This window comes from Stegostoma tigrinum, chromosome 7 (assembly GCF_030684315.1).
Source record: "Stegostoma tigrinum isolate sSteTig4 chromosome 7, sSteTig4.hap1, whole genome shotgun sequence".
NCBI classification, from domain to species: Eukaryota; Metazoa; Chordata; class Chondrichthyes; order Orectolobiformes; family Stegostomatidae; genus Stegostoma; species Stegostoma tigrinum.
Genome location: NC_081360.1, coordinates 79,742,585 through 79,766,811, shown reverse-complemented (window position 1 = coordinate 79,766,811; position 24,227 = coordinate 79,742,585). Strand labels below are relative to the sequence as shown.

Genomic DNA, 24,227 nt, shown 5'->3' with positions numbered 1-24,227 from the left:
TTGCAAACCAGTAGACTATGTAAAAAAATCTGAAGAAAAAGATGTGATTTGTCTGATGGAAAAATTAAAAAAGGGCCAGTCATTTTCTTAACATTGTGAAATGTATAGAGAAAGCACTTTGCTAGGTACTTTTCGTTTGAAATACGATTCAGTAGGTATGGGACCATGCAAGTTTTTTCTTGATATGTTTTTTTTAAATCATTGGACTTCCAATGAATCTAGAATGTGTTAAGTTAAAGTCTGAGTTTAAGGGAAGCTATATATTTTCTTAACAGCAACAAACAACATTGCTTGTTCGTAAAGAAATTGAATATTACTGAAATAAGGTCTATGTACAAGAGTACATGCTGAGTGCAAGACAAATAGCAATATTCTACAATTAAAAGTATTAAACGAAACTCATTTCCGTAATTGTCAACTGTCAGAGACATGCTAATACTTATTGGGGTGCTTGTAAACTGCTGCTAAAATGGCATTGTCCAAATAACAGATCTGTTCTTGTTAAAAGCAGTTAGGAAAATTAATCTCTTTAGTCTAGCTGTGCAGTGGGCAGTTTTCAGTCACTGGATTATGATGATGAAGAATGCCTATATTTTTCAGATGGATCAAAAAGCTGCATTTATAACTTTTGAATCATTTTCAAGTTTCTCAGTGTTGGTGGGAATACAACGTTGCTGTAAGATTCTCATTATAATTCCATGAAACTAATGCAAGGGAACTGAAAGTGAAGCATTCGTAAGCCCACACAGAGATGAGCCTTTCAATTCTGACCCAAAAGTGTTTTGATAAATTCCCCACTGAGTTTTTGAAAGTCAGAAGTGCAGATAGTTCCCAGTTGTCAGATTTGTGAAAAGATCCCACAGATGATGGTGACCTTAAAGCTAATAAAAAAAATGCAGTGAAATAGCCCAGTTCTTATTAATATAATATTTATTTACTTGAATGTGACACACAAGCTGTAGATCACAAAGAACTCACTGTCTCACAGGGGGTATTGCAAACAAAAGTTGGTAAATATATTAGATGCTACATTACAGAGTAAACTCAATGGAGATATGCCCTCAGCACAGTGGCTCACTGAACAGTACCACTGTATAATGAACAGACTATAGAGGTCAATACCCTGATTCATGGTATTCCTGACTTTAGTGATTAAAATCTATCATCCAAAAATTAGGAATGCCACAGATTGATCTCATTAACCTTTGTGTTTGATTTTACAGAAAGAACTCCTGTTAGTGCAACTGCATTCTAGGAGCATAGCCTTGGTGAACTTATACTATAATGTTCAATAATGTTTCAGTCTAAGAGGTATTCAGACTCTATTAGTTACGCTTCTCAAAATCATTCACCCAATCTGCTTGTAGACTCTTAGTTGCCTCAGTGCTGCAAAACCTATTTCCTCTGTCTTTAAAATCTTTCTTAAAATCTATCTCTTTAATCATATTTTCAATCATCTTTTTTAGCTGTTGCATAGTGGTGGCTCATTTATTCTATTAATCTTATTTATGTGTCTTACTAAATTCTTTTCTGTCCCTTCCCACTTTTATAGAGCTGTTTGGGAAGTTTTCCATGATAAGTTGCTACGTAAATGCAATTTACTGTTATCTGTCTTCGGTTTATTTCTGGAGCATTGGACAAAGCATGTACCTATCATCATTTGACCTACGTTTACAGTCTGTGTGTTCTATCTATTAAACAAAAGAATCATCTATTCTTTTATGAATCTTCAAATGCTTAGGGCATTTTAAGGTACTGGAAGGATAGTAGTTTATATTGAAATGTAATCACTCCTATTATAGGCAAATGTACCAGTGAGGCCCCAAAACTAGCAAATAAGATGAATCTGTTTTTACTCAGGGATATTGGAAATGAACAAAATTTGTTGTATCTTTTATAACTGATTTTAACAGAGGCTAGGAAATGTGTTGCCATCGTGGACATTATTGTATTTAAGATTGCACACAGTCTGTCATCAGACTTGCTGTGAAAACGGCATCTATATCTTTGTTAGAGCATTGAAATGCAAGTTTTCCATTTCAAGTAGCCTCCTTGCCTTACCTCAGGAGCATGGATTCCATGCGGCTGTGTTAGCCCATTTCACCTCCACTATTTTTCATTTCCTCATAATCCCTCCTGAATCGTAAGAAGGGGCTAATGCATGCCAAGCCTCCCCATGTTAGGTTGGAATGTGTATCCAAATGCAAGAGTGGTGTGTGCAATAAGAAGTGTCTGATTTAAAATTTGGGAATGCTACCAAGTTAGCTGAACTGAAATTGACATAATGAGTGATATTACAAACAAAATGTTTATTTTGCACTGAGTTTCAGAACCAAACACACTCAGCTCACATACGGCAGTTTAGATGCAGAGAAAATTTGTGCTCACACAATAATTCCTGATTTCAACACGGTATGTGTACAATTGTGTTTTTTCTTCCCTGTAGACAGGAACATAGGAATAAGAGTTGACCTTTCAGCCCTTCAATCCTATTCTACTTTTCAAGGCAATCATGATGGATCTGTGTCTTAATTCCATATACCTACCTTTGGCACCTATCCCTTAATATCTTTGCTTAACAAAACTTAATCTACCTCAGATTTAAAATCAGCAACAATCCAGTATCCACTGCTTTTTGTAGAAGGGAGTTCCAACATTTACTATTACCCTTTATGCTTAAAATTTCTCCTGAATGATCTTGCCCTAATTCTCAGATTACAGCACCCACCCCCGCCCACTTCTAGAACCCCAGATTGTGGAAATAGTTTTATCTTTAACAACTCTGTCTTTTCCCGTTAAGACTTTGATCAGATCATTCCTTAACTGACTAAATTTGAGAGAAAGTCCTGTGATTTAATCAAAATTGCCAATGTGGTGCCAATTAATACTTAACTATAGGCCATTTTTGCACTGTTTTAATTAGGAGGTTATAGTTATTGTGCCCTCATCGGGCCAAAGAGTTCAGGTTCGCATCTCACCTGCTCCAGAGGTATATACAATGACATTTCTAAACATGTTGATTGGAAAATACCTACTGTTTTAATTTGGGCTTGACAAGAAATGTAGGTATGGAAATTAATAGTTAAGTGTATAGTAGAGGTGATCCATGGCTACAGGTATTAAAATGAATTGGACAGGGTCAGACGAGACATGTCGGCCTCAAAACCAAGACCTATTTAAAAATTATGATGATGGACAAGGCCATCCCACTGCGCTGAATAATGCAGTGATTGGAAGAAAGCGGTGAGTCATAGCGGGTGGCAGTTGGAAGGTTGGATGGGGTGGTGCAATTCCAGAATGGATAGAGGTGAGGATTTGTTTTCAGGCTATATCCCTTCACTGATTTGCCTGTGAACAGGGGCTAATGCATGCCAAGCCTCCCCATGTTAGGTTGGAATGTGTATCCAAATGCAAAGGTTTAAAGCAGGAAGGCGTTTAACATCATGGAGAGATGATTGCAATAGATAGAATAGAAAACTGTTTAAAGTAAAAAGAACATCTTAATGCCTGTAGTGCGAGGACTCACAGAGTGTTGTAAGAATTAATGTCTGTAAACAGATAGAGTAAGAACTGTTCTAAAACATAAAGAGGAATGATTATTATGGAATACTTAACATAAAAGAACTGCTTAGCCTTAGAAAGAATGAACAACTTTGTAGAATGCATCAACTCAGTCTCATCTGGTTTCATACGAAATTGCAAAGTACTGTAATAGTTTTGAGTAATTTGTAGACATTTGTTATGAATGAGTGAGAAAAGCTGCAATAGGGAGACTGCCTCTACATGAACTGTGCCACATTTTCATACTTTTGAATTAAAATATTAATTTTTAGACCCTAAACTGCTTCCACCTCTAGTATCACTTGGAATTGAGAACACCTCCTGTCATGATCTACAAGCACAATTTTAGTCAAAGCTTATGAACTACCGACAGGCTGTAATGTTTTGTAAACAAAGCAAATAACACCAGCACTTCTAAGAGATGTGACGCAGCGTGATACTAACAGCATGGATTCAATTCCCACACTGGCTGATGTTACCCTGAATGTCACATCTTCTCAAGTTTATCTCACGCCTGAGATCTGGTACACCATCACCCGTTGTCTCTCTGCTATGGGAGAACAACCTTACAGTCCAGTAGGACTATGGCTTCTTTACTAGCAGTGTTGATATTTTCCTGAAAGTACACAGTTTCCCTTCCATTCATGGTGATTCATGGAAAACTCTAATGCCTGATGTAAATTTCCCACCTCTGAATCTTGCCGTGTATGTAGCATATTGTGAATCTGTGATAACCAAGTGTGGAGCTGGATGAACACAGCAGGCCAAGCAGCATCTCAGGAGCACAAAAGATGACGTTTCGGGCCTAGACCCTTCATCAGAGTGGGGGATGGGAGAGGGTTCTGGAATAAATAGGGAGAGAGGCGGAGGCAGACGAAGGTGGACAGAGGAGAAGGTAGGTGGAGAGGAGAGTATAGGTGGGGAGGTAGGCAGGGGATAGGTCAGTCCAGGGAAGACGGACAAGGAGGCGGGATGAGGTTAGTAGGTAGGAAATGGAGGTGCGGCTTGAGGTGGGAGGAAGGAATAGGTGAGAGGAAGAACAGGTTAGGGAGGCGGGGACAAGCTGGGCTGGTTTTGGCATGCAGTGGGGGGAGGCGACGAGAAACTGTGATTCACTTTAGAAAACTACAAGCACACGTGCTAAATAAGCAACCCATTATTTCTACACATGAATGAGCTTAAAGGCAAATTACTGCACTTACAGCATCCCATATTGAGATAAACTGATGGTGATAACTTACAGTTGTCAGGTGGATATTCACATGAGACACTGAAGAGCTTTTGTTAGCCCCTAATGAAACATTTTAATGTTATTGCTATTGACAACTTGCTGTTCACAGGCAAATCAGTGAAGGGATATAGCCTGAAAACAAATCCTCACCTCTATCCATTCTGGAATTGCACCACCCCATCCAACCTTCCAACTGCCACCCGCTATGACTCACCGCTTTCTTCCAATCACTGCATTATTCAGCGCAGTGGGATTCATGAACTAAAGTACTTGCCTTACATTTAGATGGTGCCTGCTCTGTGTTTATACTGTTCAAATATACTTAATTTAAACTGCTGTCATATTATTGCCAGAAGACTTGCATTTTTTTTCAGAACTTTGAATCCTGATGCAGTAAAAATGTATTCAAGTGACAGTACAGTGAATTACAAAGAAGCTAAATAAAGCTTTATATTTGTATTCCCATCAGTTACTGAGTCATCTCCAGTTAGGTGAGGTTATCTGATGGTGTCATGGGTAAATAATTCTACTGAAAGATGCATAGGAGTTTATATTACTGAATAGCCACCTACCTCTTTTTTCCACAGCCTCAATGCAAAGCTTCACAAATCTTGGAACTGTGGTTCCTTCGCGCTTGCACAAAGTAGCCAAGTAGCAGCCAAATACTTGATCTACAATATAAACACACAACTGGTGTTAATAAAAAGGCTCTCATCAGTAAGGTTGTTGATTCTATCTTTGATGTAATAAGTTAATCAGTTCTTTCACAGTGATTCCTGCTGCAATTCTGATTCTGAACATTTCTAATATCTCACTTTATTTCCTCATTACTAAATTACACCTGCCTAAAATTTCTAAGTATTTGTCTGACGCAACTGTCAGAATCATCGAGGTCGTAATAGCTGATACAGAAGGAAACTCATAGCATTAAAGAATCACCATGCAGACTAAAAGTTTTCACATAGTTTAGAAATCTTGATGTTTTCTTGAATCAGCTATTTTTCAACAATTTTGTTCAGTGATTATTTTACCGATTTTAAAATGTTGTAAAGATATAAGGCTCAATAACTTGATCTTTAGGTAATTCTGACACCAGCAGTGCTACAACAGGCAGGATGAGCCACATGGAGAAGGCCTCATGTGAATGCAAGATTTTTTGGACTCATTGGTCAATTGTGGAGGTCCAGTCATGAGGACTGTGAGCAGGGGTGTCTTTTAGCACACTTCATTTTTGGGGAAAGTTGGGTATGCTGACCACCCATGGGCCAGGGTACCTAATCAGGAGGATCTCAACCCAAGCTGCCAAGCAGGTCACCAGGTTATAGCTGGTGGTATCCAAATTTGGTAAAGTTCCCTACCATCCTGGTAAAATATGAATAATGGGGTAGAGGCCCTTGAGTGGCCTTTGGTTGAACTGTTTAAGCCCTCAAATGGCCAAAGGGAGGGAAGGCTTCCCATCTTGCCTACTGCACGGAAGATATCAGTGGGATTGAAAACAAAATAGACATACACCCTGCCATCCAACCCAGTTTTGCTTCCCACCCCACAGTCCATTTCCCAGCACGCTCATCGGCATTACTAAGATTCTGGCTGTTAAGTGAGTGGGCACCAAGGTGGAAATTGCAGTACAACGCAGGAAAGAGTGCAACTGTTTACTTCACAGTAACAGTCGAAAAGCAAAACATTCGTAAAAGCATGAACCAGTACTGGTTTTCAGAGGGACTTGTACTTGTACAAGAATCACACCATGTTTAGTTGCAAATGGATTGCAGTAGAAGGATACTGCAGGGTTTAAGTTATAGGGAGAGGCCGAGTAGCCCAAGGCTTTTTATCCTAGAGCCTCAGAGGCTGAGGGGTCACTTAATAGAGGTATGTAGAGGTTAATAGAGGTTTTAAATCATGATGGGCATGGATAGGGTTAACAGCCAAGGTCAAAATCAAAGTTGCTGGAAAAGCCCAGCAAGTCCGGCAGCATCTGTGAGGGAAAAAAACGTTTCAGGTCCGGTGTTTTGAGGAAGGGTTACCGGACCCGAAATGTTAACTCTGTTTTCTCCTCCACAGATGCTGCCAGACCTGCCAGGCTTTTCCAGCAACTTTGTTTTTACTTCCTGATTTACAGCATCCACAGTTCTTTCATTTTTTTTTAATAGCCAGGTTTTTTTTTCCTAGGCTGGGGTTGTTCAAACTAGAGTGCATAGGTTGAAGGTGAGAGGGGAACGATTTAACAAAGATCTGAGGGATTACTTGTTCATGCAGAGGTTGGTGCATATATGGAGCTGCCAGAGGAAGTGGTGGAGGCTGGTACAATAACAACATTTAAAAGGCACCTGGATGGGTATATAAGTGGAAAATATTTAGAGGGATTTGGGCTAAATGCTGGCAAATGGGGCAAGTTCAGTTTGGATGTCTGGTCTGTGCAGACAAGATGGATTGAATGGTATGTTTCTGCACTGTTTGACTCTATGGCCCTAACACAGACCCCATGTATGGTGACTTATAAAATTTTCATACTTTTTTTCTTGTAGAAACACACATCACAATAAATTGCTCTTCTATTCTAATAACACAGTCTTACTACTGTTGTGTGGGGCTTTTGGGGGACTATATTTGGAGTACGATGCACAGTTTTGTTCTCCATTTCTAATGAAAGATATACTTTACTTAAAAGCTGGAGAACAAATGTTCAATGGGTTGGTTCCTGGGTTGATAAGCATGTCCTCTGATGAGGGGTTGAGGAAATTGAGGTTATACTCTCTGGAACTTAAAAGAACAAGAGATGATCTCACTGTAATGTATAAGGTTGGAAAGAGCTTGAGAGGGGAAAAATTGAGATGTCGATTTACTTGGCATGGTCTGAGGATAGCAGTTCAATCATAAAGGATTGATGAAAGATCATTTTCAGAGAGAATTTTTGGAATTCTTTACTCCATAAAATTTCTGTAAACCCTATCATTGCATATATGCAAGACTAAGATAGATAGATCTGTTACCTCAGAATCTAGGATGATGGGAAATGTGAGATGAAGTGGAGCCGAGGCAGAAGATCAGTTATGATCATATTAAATGTCAAGCAGCATGAGGGATCATATGGTTTACTCCTGCTCCTATTTCTTATGATATTGTGAAAGAAAGATCAGATAAAGAGAGAATTTTAAAAATTGTAAAGTAAAAAATAATCTCTACTGCAATGAATTAATAACACGATTTTCTGTTGAAACTGGCTGGTATGAACCATGCAAATGCAACAACATCATGCCAAAGTATTATCAATTCTGTACAGAAAGATGCCATTCCACAAGGTTGAATGCAGAGTGGCTCCGCCACGACAGCAATTTTTCAATATTCACATTTAACCTTGTATTTTACTTCACTATACAATTTGCATATAAATAATGATGAGCACCATTAGCTTCACCATTATTTTGACAGAAAATTCTGGCCCATTGTCACCACTTCTTGGAATTCTCTTAGAAAACATCAATAGGATTACATTTGGCACCAAAGTCACTGAGAGTGCATTAGTGACATTATCCACTGCGACTCAATAAACTGGATATCCATGCAATGCAAACCACAAATTCATGTCAGCAAAGAAAAAATGCATGAAAGCAGGGCATAAATAGAATTAGAAAGCATTGTTTATTGTATGGAGTAATTGTTTGAAATTTGATTATGGGTACTGAGTACTCTATTACAAGCATTTGCAATCAATAGGTATAATGGACTTCTAAGAGATCCCAATTAAAATAGACAATGGAATAAAACACTAAGTAACTTTTATTCAGTCTCCCTGGATGTATCAGACTATACGAATGCAAACTGTTTTTATTAAGTTTGGAGATAATCTTCACTGAAGCTCACCTCCTGTACCTTACTGCATTATATCTTCTACCTGCACCTACTACAGTCCAGTAGCTACACACAGACACACATAGAGCTGCAGATTTCCTATCAGGAGTGAACTGCTTGTTGGCGCTTGCAAAAACCTCAGCAACATGCTTGAATTAAGTTGATAGCCCTGAACTTGAAAATGTTTGAATGTTTAGGATAAGTTTTAGCATTTGATGAATTGTTTCAAAAAGAAATTAAAAATCCGTGTCTTCATTGAAGTCACATCTGAATGTGGGTTAAATGATGACAGAAAATTACAAATTGCCTACAGTTTACAACACAGAAATAAGACATTCAGTATGAAGGGGGAAGTGAGGACACAGAGACAAACAGTCGATTGCCCTTTCGATTGCTTTTGGATTTCTGCATTTAACTTTGCAGGTGTTAAGAAGTTACGCAGTGTATTGACAGTAAATGCTGACTGTTTCTTCTATCACTACAACCACAAAATTAAAGCGTTTATTACAAAATGTAAAAACAAAATCAGTGATTGTACTTCTGTGCACGTAATTTACTCGTCATGCCAAGTTGTTTATTTCAGTTAAGAATTACTAGATTAGCAGTGAAGAAAGATGTGAGTAATTTCCTACTTAAGTATCATAGTGATAGTCAACGAACTGTCAATAACTGATTATGTACAATACAAATATCATTGACTTCAATTTCTGTACAACATCAAAATGAAATAAAATGCTATGAATAACTTTTGAAGTAACTTACTGGCCAATTCCAAAAGTCGGTCTTCCCTTCTTAAAGATGCCACATATTACACCAAACTGTTATCTACAGCCAAATCTACTGAATTTACTTCATTTAGAAATGTTCTTTAGAAGTTGTGATTCTGAAAAGTTATGGCAGAGATATTCAAAATTATAATCAACTGATTTAAAATAAAAGAAATGGCATGGACTTCATCAGAAAATATCTGCTGAACCTATAAGTTTACTTTGCATTCTGTTAGTTTTCTTGTATGGAATGCAAAAGAAATGAAAGCTCCAGTGTTGATTTATTTTTTTCAAAAGACATTACGTTAACAACTACAATTGTCCTTTAATGTCAATGGCCATTTACATTATCCCCACAAGTAAAATAGTCAGTAAATCAGTCTTACTTTTTGGAAGTTCATAGCAGCTACATTATGAACACACCTAAAATTGAGTAGCAAATTATATCTATCATATTGTTAAAGAATCAGGGTTTGAAGAAAGCAGGCCACATCTCAAATCAATGTAACTTAACGTTTTCCAATCAACCGGGTCTCAGCATTTTATTTTTGCTTTGAGTTATTCACTCATAGCTTCCCAATGCACTGTTGCTTGAAAACAAAGAATAGAGTTGTCTATTATAAAGCTTGAAAAATATTAATAAATATAGCTGAGGTACCTTGATGAGCTTTCCTCTTGATGCACATTCTCTTTTGTTCATGTATTATGAATGGGAAAAGTTAATACATCAGGGCAACTGGATTTAATTCTGAGCAAATAGTCAATGATTTTAAAGGCCAATTTCAGCTGCTAACATCTAGAATTTTAAAAATGGTCTTCAAGGGAGCTTCCTTTTCTTCTCATAATCTGTGCAATAAATCGAAAAAATTTCAAAGTAACCTCAAAAATTATAGCCGTGATAATGGGAACTGCAGATGCTGGAGAATCCATGATAATGAAATGTGAAGCCTGATGAACACAGCAGGCCCAGCAGCATCTCAGGAGCACAAAAGCTGATGTTTCAGGCCTAGACCCTTCAGGCTCTAGATCCGAAACGTCAGCTTTTGTGCTCCTGAGATGCTGCTGGGCCTGCTGTGTTCATCCAGCCTCACATTTCATTATCTCAAAAATTATAGGTTTTGCAAACATTTTCTGAAGAAGACTACCTGTACAGCGAGTGTCATTAACTCACAACTCTTCCAATCACTTCTATTGTTCCTCTATCACTTGTTACAACTTTACTTGGAAGTTCATAACAACCACCATTGAAAGCATTTCCTCAACTAACCCAAACATGACCTTGATTATTGGAAAAAAAGATTAGTTTAGGGCAGTAACTTCTATTTAAACTGAGCCATTTAAAAGAGACCATGGAACTCTTCTTTCTAGATTGGAGTCTGACTGTCAAACCTCAAAGCCCTTCAGCGACTAATATCACCACCTTCTTGGTAGATGGATTGTTGACTTGCACTTCCAATTGTTTGCAGGCACTTGTCATTGGTAAGTAAAATAAATGACCACTGCATATCATCAAATCCTCTTGTGATATGCCATGGATGTTCCCAGAGAACAGATCCTAACACTTTTACGAGGATGTGCGTGTTTCAAGCTAACTCAGCCCAGAGAGCAAAGCTAAAATAAGATCCAATGGCAATCTTTCCCACTCTTTGAACATAAGTAACTCTCTCTTGTCCAATTCCTAAGCTGCTTCAACTTGTAAAAAAGTGCTTGATTGTGAAGACGAATTATTTTGTGATAATTTTGTTGTTGACACCAGACACCATGAGCCAAAGTATTTGTTTAGCTTGTGTTTAGTTGCTGTCTCCAAGGTTCTCATCAGCATGACGTTTCAAGGAATTCACTGACATTTTACCAATTCAGAGAAATTTCCAAAATTACTTGAATTGAATCTATTCCACGAAGCACGATGAAGAAATGCCAGTGAATAAAACAAGGAGAACTAAAGAAATAAAATGCCTTGTTTATGCATGCTTTAATAATAAATATCAGAAACTATCACATGTATGCCACATTGAAGAAACATGGCATTTGAACTGAAAAGAATCGGAAGATGTACAATCTATCATGATATGAGATACAAACTGGCAAATTAATGTTGCGTCTTTGACTACTTTTTTTGTTCTTTTTACTAATTTAGTCAATATATTTATGATTTTTGTGCTGCAGTTATTTCTTTAGCTCAGTGTTAGCTGCTAAAGTCTGCTCAACTATTTCCCATTTTCTGATATCTGGGTTAAATAATACTGCCCCTAAAATAACAAATAGAAAACCAATGTTTGCACCTTCAATTACTGATTCTATTTTGCACGACCAAAGAATTTTCCTTTTGTTTGACTCTGTGAAGTAACAGAGACACACACACTCACTCACTCTTATTTTAGGGTTTAACTGCCAAATAAGCATACTAACCTATAATAGAACAGGAACATTAGTAACAATAAATCATGTTTTTACTCTGCCATTAAACTTTACTAACTGCTTATGTCACATCCACTCGGTTTTACCGAAAAATGTTTGAAAAATGAACACTTGTTTTTTAACCATGGAGAATGGACAACATGCGTTGTAACAAGATGAATTCATGGGGATCAGGTGACCTCCTTCCTTGCTTGCAAATTTATCTGAACGTTCGCAAGGCTTGAAATTAGCCTGCTTGTCTGGTCATGACATTAAAATGTGAACAGCCTTTAGAACATTCCTTTACGACGATATTAAAAATGGAGCAGATCCATCCTATGGACTCAGCAGTTACTTTTGTCATAATGCAGTACCATATGGAGAATTATGCACAATCACCACACAGATTTTAATGGCTGCAGAACGAGTGTGAAGAAAAACAACTTTGTCATAATGGGATGTAAATGCCCGAGATGCAAACTCCAAAATATGTCAACGCCAATGGTGAAGGAACTGTTTGTCCAGAAAATGGGAACACCACCATAGTTACTTAATATAAACTACTTTCTGTGAGGAAATATTGATGCTGACAGTAGTTTCAGGTCAGTTTGTTTTAGGAGAGAAAGACAACACAAAGGGATGAGATCATACCCAGCAAAGAAAGAACCCTGTCTAGAATCCAGTAACATTAGAAAAGTGTGACCGACCATCTTATGCACAGATTTTTTTTTAAGAATCAAGCTTAATCTTCAATAAAGAGGATCAATTAAAACATCGACTAGAACAAAGTCAGAAAGCAATTGTTGCATGGAGTAGGCCGTTTCAAATTTGTTGTCAAAAACCTCTTCATTTCTTCAGTAAGTCAAATCCATCTCAAAAGTTTCAAGAGTAACAGTAAAATTTTGGATGATGCTCAAACTTCAGCGCATCATATTTTTGTAATCACCTCTTTTTGTGTCCATGCATGTGTAAGTGGGTGCTTTTGTGTTTAAATCTGGATATTAAAGAATAAACATTCTTTTTTCTGTTTTGATACTCATGAGAAAACCTTATTTCTGTTCTTGAGAACCATATTATTGTGGGTTAAAACACAAGTTTGTGCAGTTAGTTGAGAAATGAAAAAAAGGGAACTCTCACCCAGCCGTAAGAAATAAACTGAACAAAGTTTGTAATTGTCGAGTTTAAGAATAAGCTGCAATTACTGTATCACGTAATGTTTTCAACACTTTCCTGATCATGCATCCTGATTTGTGAAGTGCAGATTTATACACCTCAGAATAGTAACAGGGCTTTCTAATTTAAATAACTGGTAATTTCAAAAGATGCTACACATCAAACATATATTTGAATAAGTCATATTAATGTTTATATTTCAATTGAATGATTTGGCTCCCTCCCTTGGACAATTTTATACAGATAGATCATTGTAGTAAAATCCAACAAACACTTCTGGCACAAACCTCGAATATTATTATTGACTTTTATATGTGCCATGACAAAACTCTACACTATGCTAAATGTTAAACAAATTTGCTTTATTTAACACAACGTGAAGAGCTGCGATTAAAGCAGGCAACTCTTGCATGTGAGGTATAAAGCTCATGCAACTGGCAGCATGTGTAGTGAGCTGAGATTTCCAAATGCTAAATTTCTGCCAGTGAATTGTGCCTCTTAAAATTTCAGATCCTAAATCCTTAGAAATCACCTGATTAAGTAAGAGTTGGAAAATTCAAACAAGAATTTTATACATGGAAAATAATAATGCAAATATTAGCTGTAGGGTTATATTCCTCAAAATATTTAGGAGTAGCTTTGAGGTCCTCTGTTTTCTTGCACAACATTTACAGCTACAACTATACTGACAAGATTCCCTATCTCCCTATTGCATACAGTTTTGTTACATGGCTGCTGTGATATGCACTCATCTATTCAACTTAATAACAGAGTTAACACAAGATCATTACATTTCAGTTCTGCTGAGCAACTGCAGAAAGCTGTTTAAGTTCATTAGCGTTGAAGTTCTGAACATAATGTGACTATTTCTTACATTTTTGCTGCAGTCATTTATCCATCCCTGGAGGATAGGAATCAGAGTAATGTTTGCAAACTGATGAATACTCTGGATTTTTTCCTTCCACTTTGTCAATTTTTATTCACATCCATATTTTAGCTAAAGTTATCAAAAGCACATACTTTAGATCCCTAACCAGTCATCTTTAAAGAAATCTAACTTCTCAAAGTAATGTAGAAAAATGTTTTCAAATCAACCTGTTCAGAAATGTTATTACACACATCTGGAACAAATATGATCTCCTGGGTTAGACATAATGTAATATAAAGCTCTCTGGTTTTATTCGGCTATTTATTGGCATGGTTTAATCTTAATATTAAAATTTCTATGCAATTCCATTAGTATAGTTTAGAATATTTGTATAATACTATTTTGAAAGAAATTTCAGTGCCTTGAATCCGCAAATTAAGTAAAATTCTGCAGAATGTTCTTCCTTTTATGCTTGTGTGTAACAACAGGGCCGGTTCCATATCACTTCTCCAACACAACAAGTTCTGTCAGTGTCACAAGCTTGTAAGTATCTCAGGGGTCATGGCTATCGCTTCTCCTTTTCAGACTTGAAATACTGATCAAAAATATCATGTAACAGTGTCAATGCCACAATAACTTTCACTAATGCCAAGTAATGTACCTTTAAAGGAAAATGGTTTTGTCAGCAATAATCTTGCATTTATCAATCCCAATATCATGGCAGCTCTTTTCCCATTCACTGCATTTACTTGATACTCATAGAAAATTAGAAATTACATTAAGACATAATATAATATTTGGTTACTGATGCTCAGAACATTCTGTTTTAATGAAAATTTCCCATTCTATGAAAGAAATTAAAGAGAAACTCCATTAAGCAGTATTTGAGTTGAATCAGGATTAGAATAAGTGGGAGATGAAAATGATGCACTGTTGAATGTGAATCAGGATCATAATAAATATGTTAACTAAGGAAGTTCTATCTTTTATGGAATTTTAAGGACCACTCTAATTGAGCAATAATAAATGTGATAATGGCATAGCGTACTATAATGGTTATGGTACATTTTAGCAAGCCATGGTTATTTTGGCAGGATGTGAAGCTGATACCTTAAAATGACCTTGATTAGCTAAAATTAATCAATGCTGCACATTTCATCTACTGATTTAATGATCTGAAAATGAAAGGAAAAGTCTGTGAAAATGATATGTCTATTTTTTCTGATGTCCCTTGACTTAGCAATTTGAACTATGTTTATGATAGCTTTCAACTAAATAGGTTTTAAATAAAATCTGCTGCCTTTAAAAAAAAATCAATAGCATGTTCATAAATACAACCCTTTAGTAAAAAGCATTTTGAGCAATGTGTGTCTACATTACGGAGAAATCCAAATCATTTCATCTTCATTGCCCTATTGGCGAGCTTCACCGCTGAAGCACTGTGGACTGTTTCATTCTACAACTCAGTATGTTTTCTGTCCAGTTCTCGCTCATATGCTTTCCCTGTTGAGGAAAGGTTTACCAAAGAAATGTGGGAACGTAAGAGCGAAACGCAAAATATCTCAATCATTTTATTATGAAATGAAGATGAATATTAATGGAGATATATCAGCCTTTTATTTTCTGAGCGCTCTATTTTTAATATAGAGACTAACATGCATCATAACTTTGAGCATCTAATGTTTTAAAGCAGTTTACACACTAATGCCTTTGATAAAATAATAGAACATACATTTATCTAACATTTTACAACAAATGGAGGATACCTCAAAGAACTCAACAATAAACAAATTCATTTAAAACCCTAAACAGTGTAGTTGGTTTATTTGTGTATACGAACTTCATACATCAGCCATGGCATGCTTCTCTGGCTGAACAGTTCAGACTTAGACTGTCCATGCTAGATTTGGTCTTTCTGTAGTCATTTCAGTTTGTTGGACAGTTTATGGACTAGTTCAGGATTTCTGACCCTCTCTTCTGGAAGGAAGAGTGCCCGCCAGTGTTGCCACAGATAAATAATTTCAGCAGCACCATCAGAAGTGCTGGTCGCTGCTCGGATTACAGGTGGGCCTGAATATAGGCTTAAAGCTACGTTTCGGGTTGTGTCCGGGCTGATAGGTGCCGGTGAGAGGAATAGAGTACTGGGTGCATCAGCAAATGAGATGGATGCCTGTGTGTGTGTGAGTGTGTTTGGGTGCATGTATGTGTGTGGGCATGTGTGTATGTCTAGGGAATCTATCTTAGTTGGGGGGGCAGTCTTAATTGGATGGACCCCTTAACTTGCTAAAATGGTTACTACATTGCATCAGCCAGCCTCACCACATTGCACGGGCTGTCACATGGTAAGTAAAATCCCAAAGATGGCAAAAGGAGACCTTTAAGTGTTCAATAACTAGTAATTTACTTAGTCTAATTGGGTGAGTGGTTCACTCCCCACCTCCTCTTCTACAGGAAAATCGATAGCTAAAGATGTGGGTAAGTAATAGGTATATTGCCACTGCCATGGCACCTAATTTTATGCCTCCCATGCTGGCCAGCTGCTACAAGGGAGCAGCTCTGGTCAAGGTCCAAAAACAGCAAATAAAATAAATGATCAAATGATTTGTTTTTGGTGATGTTAAGGGAGAATGTTAACTAGGTTGTCAGATGAACTCCGAGTTCATTTTCAAAACATATATCTTTTTTACAACTACTTCAACAGGCAGAAATGGCTCTACAATAATAATTCATGAAAAAGACAGTACATCCAACATCTGTTCAGTAATGATGTGGAAGTATCAATCAATCTTGTCTGCTTAAGAACTGAGTGAAGATTGATTACAGTTTCTTCTCGAATGGTCTAGGAAACAGGAGTCAAGTTTCAGACAGCCCAGAAGCATGGGGTTGAATCCTACTACTGCCAGTAATATCAGAAGAGGTGACATAGTAGTAATGTGACTGGGTCAGTAATCCAGAATCCAAAATGTTCTATAATTAATATTCTAGAGAGATGGCTTCAAATCCTACCATGGCAGTTGGTGAAAATTGAATTCAATAAAGAAAACGAGATTGAAGTCTCCAGGCCAATAGCAATTTGGTTGAATCTTAACTACTCTCTGGGCAATTAGGGCTCAGCACGAAATGTTGGCCCAGCCAGCATTCCCACATCATGTGAACAAATAATTTAAAAAAAGGTAGGTGATCATTGAGGCTTCCCCACACAGTGTACAATCTGAGGTTGGAGGAGATGTATGCAATATCACTGGACTAATAACTATGTATCTGGTAATGGAAAGGATTGCCCATGTTTGGCCTGATGCCATGAGACTTCTTAGGGTCTGGAATCTGTGTTGGGACCTCCCAGGTCAACTCCTTCTCACATGTATATGACTGTTCTGTTGACATTGCTATGCAGTGTGACAGTGCAAAGCCAGAGATGGTGACAGTGTGTTCTGGACATTGTATGCAAAATATTATTCCGTGAGCATGATTATGTCAGGCCTTTGCTGGAGACAGCTTTGTCTCTACATGTTGGATCTTTGCAGGGTACACATGTGTTTCTAGTGCCTGTGTCAATGTCAGTTTTCTGTCTGGTTTCACTCCTCTTTTGAGATCTTCCAGCCACAACTGAATGGTTTCCTAGGCCTTTTCAGTAGGCGATTAAGAGTCAGTCACATTGCTATGTGTCTGGAGTCACATGTAGGCCAGATCAGATAAGGATGACAGATTTCCTTTCCTAAAAGACATTAATTAAATCAAAGTTTTTTTTTTAATGTGAATGGTTTCATGCTTATCAATAAAATTTTAATTCCAGATTTTTTGACTGAATTCAAATTTCATCTTCTGTTGTGATGGGTATTGAGGTTGGGCTCCCAGAACATTACTTGGGTCTCTGAATTAATTGCTCAAGCCCCAGTGTTCACTGTCCATCACCAAGAATGTCTCAGCAGCACCACCGTTCAATCGGCCGTTGGAGTCTGAAAGGGCACTGTGCCAAGTCTTAGTGTGCGGAATTTGGTGAGGAAACCAACAGCAGGGAAAACATACTTGGCCGCATCCTCACACATTTGCCTGCTGCAGAGATATTTCTGCATGATGTATTGGTAAGAGTGGCCACACTGTGCTTGCAGAGACAACATCATATCTTGACACTTACGATACTCCTCATCGTCCTATGTGGTGTTATCACCGTGCTAAATGGGACAGACTTCAAATACATCGACCCACTCAAGTCTGAACATCTCTGAGATGCCACAGCCATGTGGAGCAGCAACAGAATTGTACCCTATGGCAATCTAAAATCATAGTGCAACATATCCATATGCAACATATTCAACCATAAGCATTCAGACAGAGGATCAACATGGTTCCAGGAAGGGGCCATATCAGGCACAGCATCAGGTATATCTAAAAATAGGGCATCAACCTGCTGAAGTGACAAAACAGGACTATTCTTGTGCCAAACAGCAAGTGACAGACTTGATTAGAAATTTCCACAATGCAATGATCAAATCTAAGCACAGCAATCTTGCTACATCAAACTTGAATGGTGGTAAAAAATTAAACGATTGACGGATAAAGGGGGTCCACAAACATCCCCATCCATAATGATGGGGGAATCCAGTGTATCAGTGCAAAAGATTAGGCTGAAACGTTTAAAACAATTTTCAGCTAGGGGTGCCGAGTGGCTGATCCATCTTTGGCTACTTCAGAATCACATCTGCCAGTCTTCAGCCAATTTGATTCACCCCACATGATACCAAGCTGGAGGTACTGGGTACTATGAAGACACTGGTCCTGACAACATTCCATCAATAAAACTAAAGATTTGTGCTCCACAGAAGTATGGCAGTCAGTGACTGGTGGAGTTCCTCAGGCGTCTGTGTTGGGATCACAGCTATTCACTTGAAACGTCAACAATCTGGATGCAGGAGCTGAGGGCATTGTTGTCAAGTTTGCAAATGACAGAAAGATCGGCACAAGGATAAGCAGCGTTGAGGAGATAGTTAGGCTGCAGAAGGACTTGGAAAGGCTCAGAATGTGGGCAAAGAAGTGGTAGATGGGATACAATGTGGGTAAGTGTGAGGTTATGCACTTTGGTAGAAAGAATAGAGGTGTGGACTATTTTCTAAATGGTTGAAGGCTTCAGAAATCTGAAGCACAAAGGGGTTTATGAATTCTTGTGCAGGGTTATCTTAAGGTTAATATGAGATGGTAGTTAGGAAGGCAACTGCCATGTTAGCATTCATTTCAAGAGGTCTAGCATACAGACATGAACCTCTGAGGTTTAATAAGGCTCTGGTCAGACCACATTTGAAATATTGTGAGCATTTTTGAGCCCTGTTTCTAAGGAATGGTGTGCTGGCTTGTATCACGTCCAGAGGAGATTTACAAGAAAGATCCTAGAGGGAAGAGCTTGTCATATGCAGATCACTTGAGGACGCTGGCTGTCTGCTCTATGCAGTTTAGAAGGTGAGGGGGAATCTCATTGAAACTTATAAGATACTGACAGACCTGGGTAGTGTCGATGTGAAGAAGATGTTTCTTCTCGTAGAAGAGAGAAGGATCCAAAAGCACAGACTCAGAGTGAAGGAACAAAACTGTAGAAATGAGATGAAGAGGAATTTCCTCAGCCAGAGGATGGCTAGTCTGTGGAACTCAATGCTACAGAAGGCAGTACAGGCCAAGTCATTGAGCGTAGTTAAGACAGAGATAGATAGGTTCTTGATTGGTCTGGGGATCAAGGGTTATGGGGAGGAGGCTGGAGAATAGGGTTGAAAAATAAGTGAAGCAGTCTTAATGGGCTTAATGGCCCAATTCTGCTAATCTATTTTATGGTCTAATCACCACCCATTGATACTTAATGGCACTACTATCACTGTACCCCATACAATTAACTTCCTGAGGTTACCAATGACCAGAACTGAACTGGACCAGCCAAATAAATACTGTGGTTACAAGAGCAGGTCAAAGGTTATGGAGACTCCAGTGAGTAACTCACCTCCTGGTTCTTCAAAATCTGTTCACTATCTACAAGTACAAGTCAGGGGTTTAATGGATTACCCTCCATTTGCCTGGATGAGTGCTACTCCACTCCAGAAGCATAAAATCGTCCAGGACAAAGGAACCTGCTTGATTGGCACCAAATCTACAAAGATAATTCGGTCACCATCATCACCAACATTCAGATGATACACTAGCAAGTATCATCAACAAGATGCACTGAAGAAATTCACTGTGTCACCTTAGACAGCACTTTGCAAATACATGACCACTACCGTCTGGAAAGACAAGGGCAGCACGCAAATGGAACACCACAACTTGCAAATTCCCCTCCAGGCCACTCACATTCTGACTTGGAAATATATTGCTGTTCATTCAGTGTTGCTCGGTCAAAATCCTGCAATTCCCTCCCATGGTATTGTAAATTCACCAAATGGACTATAGCAGTTCCAAAAATACAGCTCACTACCACCTTCTCAGGGCAACTAGGGTTGGGCAAAGGAAATGCAACAGTGAAATACTGTATGACCTGAACCAAGCTAACACTGAACTTCAAGCAAATACATTAGCAAGGAATTGCGATATGAATTACTAGCTCTTAGTTGTAGAACTTTGCTTTTAATTCATTGCTCATTTCAGGTTTGATCCTGGTTATATACTTTATTCCTATTTTTAAAAGCTGTTTTGAAAATTATGGTCTGTGAATAATTAGACCTTGTAATAAACTTGTTACATAGAATAACACAGAAATAACACACTTAATTGGCAGAATGTTCCTGGCACAATAATCCAAGAAGTAGAAGTTTTCTCTTCATTCAGAGGGGCCTATCACATTTCCATGCATTGTTTATTTTTACACCTCCATGTGCCTACTGCTGAATGGACCAGCAACACTGAGATCTGCCTTGCTCTCCCTCCTTAGATGATGGGTGTGGAGGTGATCAATTAGGAGGCTACTTCCTATGAGATTGTGAGGGAGGGCACACTTCCAACACATGCACGCTCAGGATCCCTCTTAAATCCCAGTAAAATCCTTTTCAATTATTGAGCCTGTGATATAAAATCTCAGTCCGTGCTAATCAAAAACTTCTCAAAAATCTAATTTTGCACTCCTGCAGTGTCCACAGTGATCTAATCCCTCACTCTTCATGTTTGCCCTTCTACTAAATGTATCGTCCTCTATAATATAAATTTCCTCAAAGTGCTGTGTTGCATTTTATAGAACTGCAAATTAGTATTGAATTGTAGATATTTCTGTTACTATTCTATGTAGCATAATGCTTATTTTGTGGAATATGTTAAATTCATTTGAGCTGTTAAAAATAGATGTGCTTTGCCTTGACAGATCATTCTTAATGGTGTGAAACACTTAACTGTGGTGCCGGGAATGGTTATCACCATTTGATATTTTGACTTAAGGATGTCACACTTGCTCAAGTGCAGTTTTTGTTTTATTTTGTCATGAGATGTGGGTATTGCTGGCTGGCCAGAATTTATTGCTGGTTTCTAGTTACATTTGAACTTGAACAGGTTGCTAGGCCATTTTAGAGGGCAGTTGAGAGTCATCCACATTGTGATAAGTCTGGAGTCACACGTAGGCCAGACCAGGTGGGGTTGGCAGACTTACTTCCTTGAAGGACATGAGTCAACCTGGTCAGGTTTTATGACAATTGACAATGATTTCATGGTCATCAGTATACTCTGAATTCCACACTATTATTGATTTAAAATTCCACAGTCTGTCACGGCAAGGTTTTAACCCAGGTGTCCAGACCATTCAGTGAGTTTCTGGATTAATAGTCTAGCAATAACACCAATAGGCCATTGACTCCCCTTGTTCTATTTGGTACCAACATCCCAAAATGATAACTACCTATTGTTCGCCATATCAGCAAAAAATACTTGGATACAGCAAAAAATTTCACTGTTTATTCTTGTCATTTAGATTATAGGTACCTGTATCAACTCATAAGGTGGCATTTATGTTTAGGTTTAACTGTTCACCCCAAAAGTTTCTACAAAATGCTCAAATGAAATTTGTCCCTTTGAAAAAAGGGTTCTCAAACTCAACTAAATGATCACTCTTCCTATGTCAGCTGTGGGTCTTTGTGTTTCTCTAATTTATTCACTTGTGGGATGTGGGCATCGCTGGCTGGCCAGCATTTCTTGCCCGGATCTACTTGGCCTTGAGAAGGTGATGGCGAGCTGCATTTTTAAACCATTGCAGTCACCTGGTGTGGATTGACCCACAATGCCATTAGGGAGGGAATTTTGACCCAGCAACAATCAAGGATTAGTGATACATTTCCAAATCAGGATGGTGAGGGGAGCTTGAAGATGTTGGTGTTCCCATATATCTGCTATTCTTATCCTACTAAATAGTTCCAGGTTTGGAAAGTGCTGACTGAGGATCATTTGTGAAATTCTACAGTGCATTTTGTTGATAGTATACATTGCTGCTACTAAGCATTGGTGGTGGAGATGGATAATTTAGGATGTAATGCCAATCAAGCGGGCTGCTTTATCCTGGATGGTGCCAAGCTTCTTGAGTGTTCCTGGAGCTGCAGTCATCCAGGCAAACGGGGAGTATTCCTCACTTGTGCCTTGTAGATGGTGGACAGGCCTTGGGGAGTCAGGAGGTGAGTTACTTGCCACTGTATTTCTAGCTTCTGACCTGCATTTGTAGCCATGGTGTTTATGTCATGAGTGATAATGGGAACTGCAGATGCTGGAGAATCCAAGATAATAAAATGTGAGGCTGGATGAACACAACAGGCGCAGCAGCATCTCAGGAGCACAAAAGCTGACGTTTTGGGCCTAGACCCTTCATCAGAGAGGGGGATGGGGTGAGGGTTCTGGAATAAATAGGGAGAGAGGGGGAGGCGGACCGAAGATGGAGAGAAAAGAAGATAGGTGGAGAGGAGAGTATAGGTGAGGAGGTAGGGAGGGGATAGGTCAGTCCAGGGAAGACGGACAGGTCAAGGAGGTGGGATGAGGTTGGTAGGTAGGAGATGGAGGTGCGGCTTGGGGTGGGAGGAGGGGATGGGTGAGAGGAAGAATAGGTTAGGGAGGCAGAGACAGGTTGGACTGGTTTTGTGATGCAGTGGGTGGAGGGGAAGAGCTGGGCTGGTTGTGTGGTGCAGTGGGGGGAGGGGACGAACTGGGCTGGTTTTGGGATGCGGTGGGGGAAGGGGCGATTTTGAAGCTGGTGAAGTCCACATTGATACCATTGGGCTGCAGGGTTCCCAAGCGGATTATGAGTTGCTGTTCCTGCAACTCTCGGGTGGCATCATTGTGGCACTGCAGGAGGCCCATGATGGACATGTCACCTAAAGAATGGGAGGGGGAGTGGAAATGGTTTGCGACTGGGAGGTGCAGTTGTTTATTGCGAACCGAGTGGAGGTGTTCTGCAAAGCGGTCCCCAAGCCTCCGCTTGGTTTCCCCAATGTAGAGGAATGTCATGAGTCCAGTTGAGTTTCTGGTCAATGATAATACCTAGGATGTTGATAGTGTTCAAGTAACCAAGGGAGATATCACCGCTGGACTCAGCCCTGTCTTTGTTCAATATCCAATTCAAGTAGAGGTTATTCGAAAAGTTTAACTCTTCTAATAATGAACTTTAATTTCAATAAATATTTCCCACTTAAGCTTGGAGATTTTGAGATCATTGTAGCTTTCCTGCTGCTGCTGAACCCTAGTTGAGATAATCTAAGTTAGTCAAGTTGAAGCTGGTGCCGTTCTTGTTTCTGAAGATTGGTGTATTAAAACATGTACTCATTGGGCCAAGAGGGTGAGTCCACAATTGTGGAATAGGGTGCTGTTTATGCATGCATGTTGGTATGAGGTGGAGAGGAGGACAGTACAAGTCCAATGAGTTGATTCGTAGTCCATTGAGACTGTAATCAATGCCTTTTGTTGATTGAGAGACAACATTATACTGCCAAATTTGCATATTAAAGTCCCATTAATAAGTCTTCATATTTACATTTGCATTATGATTGTGATATCAAAGATGCTTAAAAAGTGATTTTAAAACAAAAAAAGGCACTTCTAATGTTGGTTTCTAAATTATTGTTGTCTTATCGTCACACATGAAATTAGTTGCTGGTTCTTTAGCAAGAAACTGTTTATACCCTAAATATACAGTTAGGGAGAGTAGAACTAAATGCTTTGATATTTAAACCATTGAAAACATTAATTGTTGAGCTATTTACTGTGATTTAGTTTCAATTCAATGCGCAGAGGCAGTGCTATCAAAAAGTGGTTGATCTAAAAGAATGCTCCCTGTTCACTCATAGGCATCAAGAGTGGCAGTGAATATATGTCGCACAGTCACAGGTTCAAAAGGAATGGAAACACTGATTGTGGGGATTAAGCATTCTACAATAGTATGGCAGAC

General features: G+C 38.7%; 1 protein-coding gene across 2 annotated transcripts in view; it reads right to left on the bottom strand.

The window, feature by feature from the left end:
- LOC125453778 (rho GTPase-activating protein 15-like) overlaps positions 1–24,227 on the bottom strand; it is a 729,405-nt gene that overhangs the window by 237,372 nt on the left and 467,806 nt on the right. For both annotated transcript variants that reach the window (XM_048533693.2, XM_059647442.1), the window contains exon 11: positions 5,365–5,463. In XM_048533693.2, the coding sequence (XP_048389650.1) occupies positions 5,365–5,463 (99 nt within the window). The remainder of the gene's footprint in view (positions 1–5,364; positions 5,464–24,227) is intronic.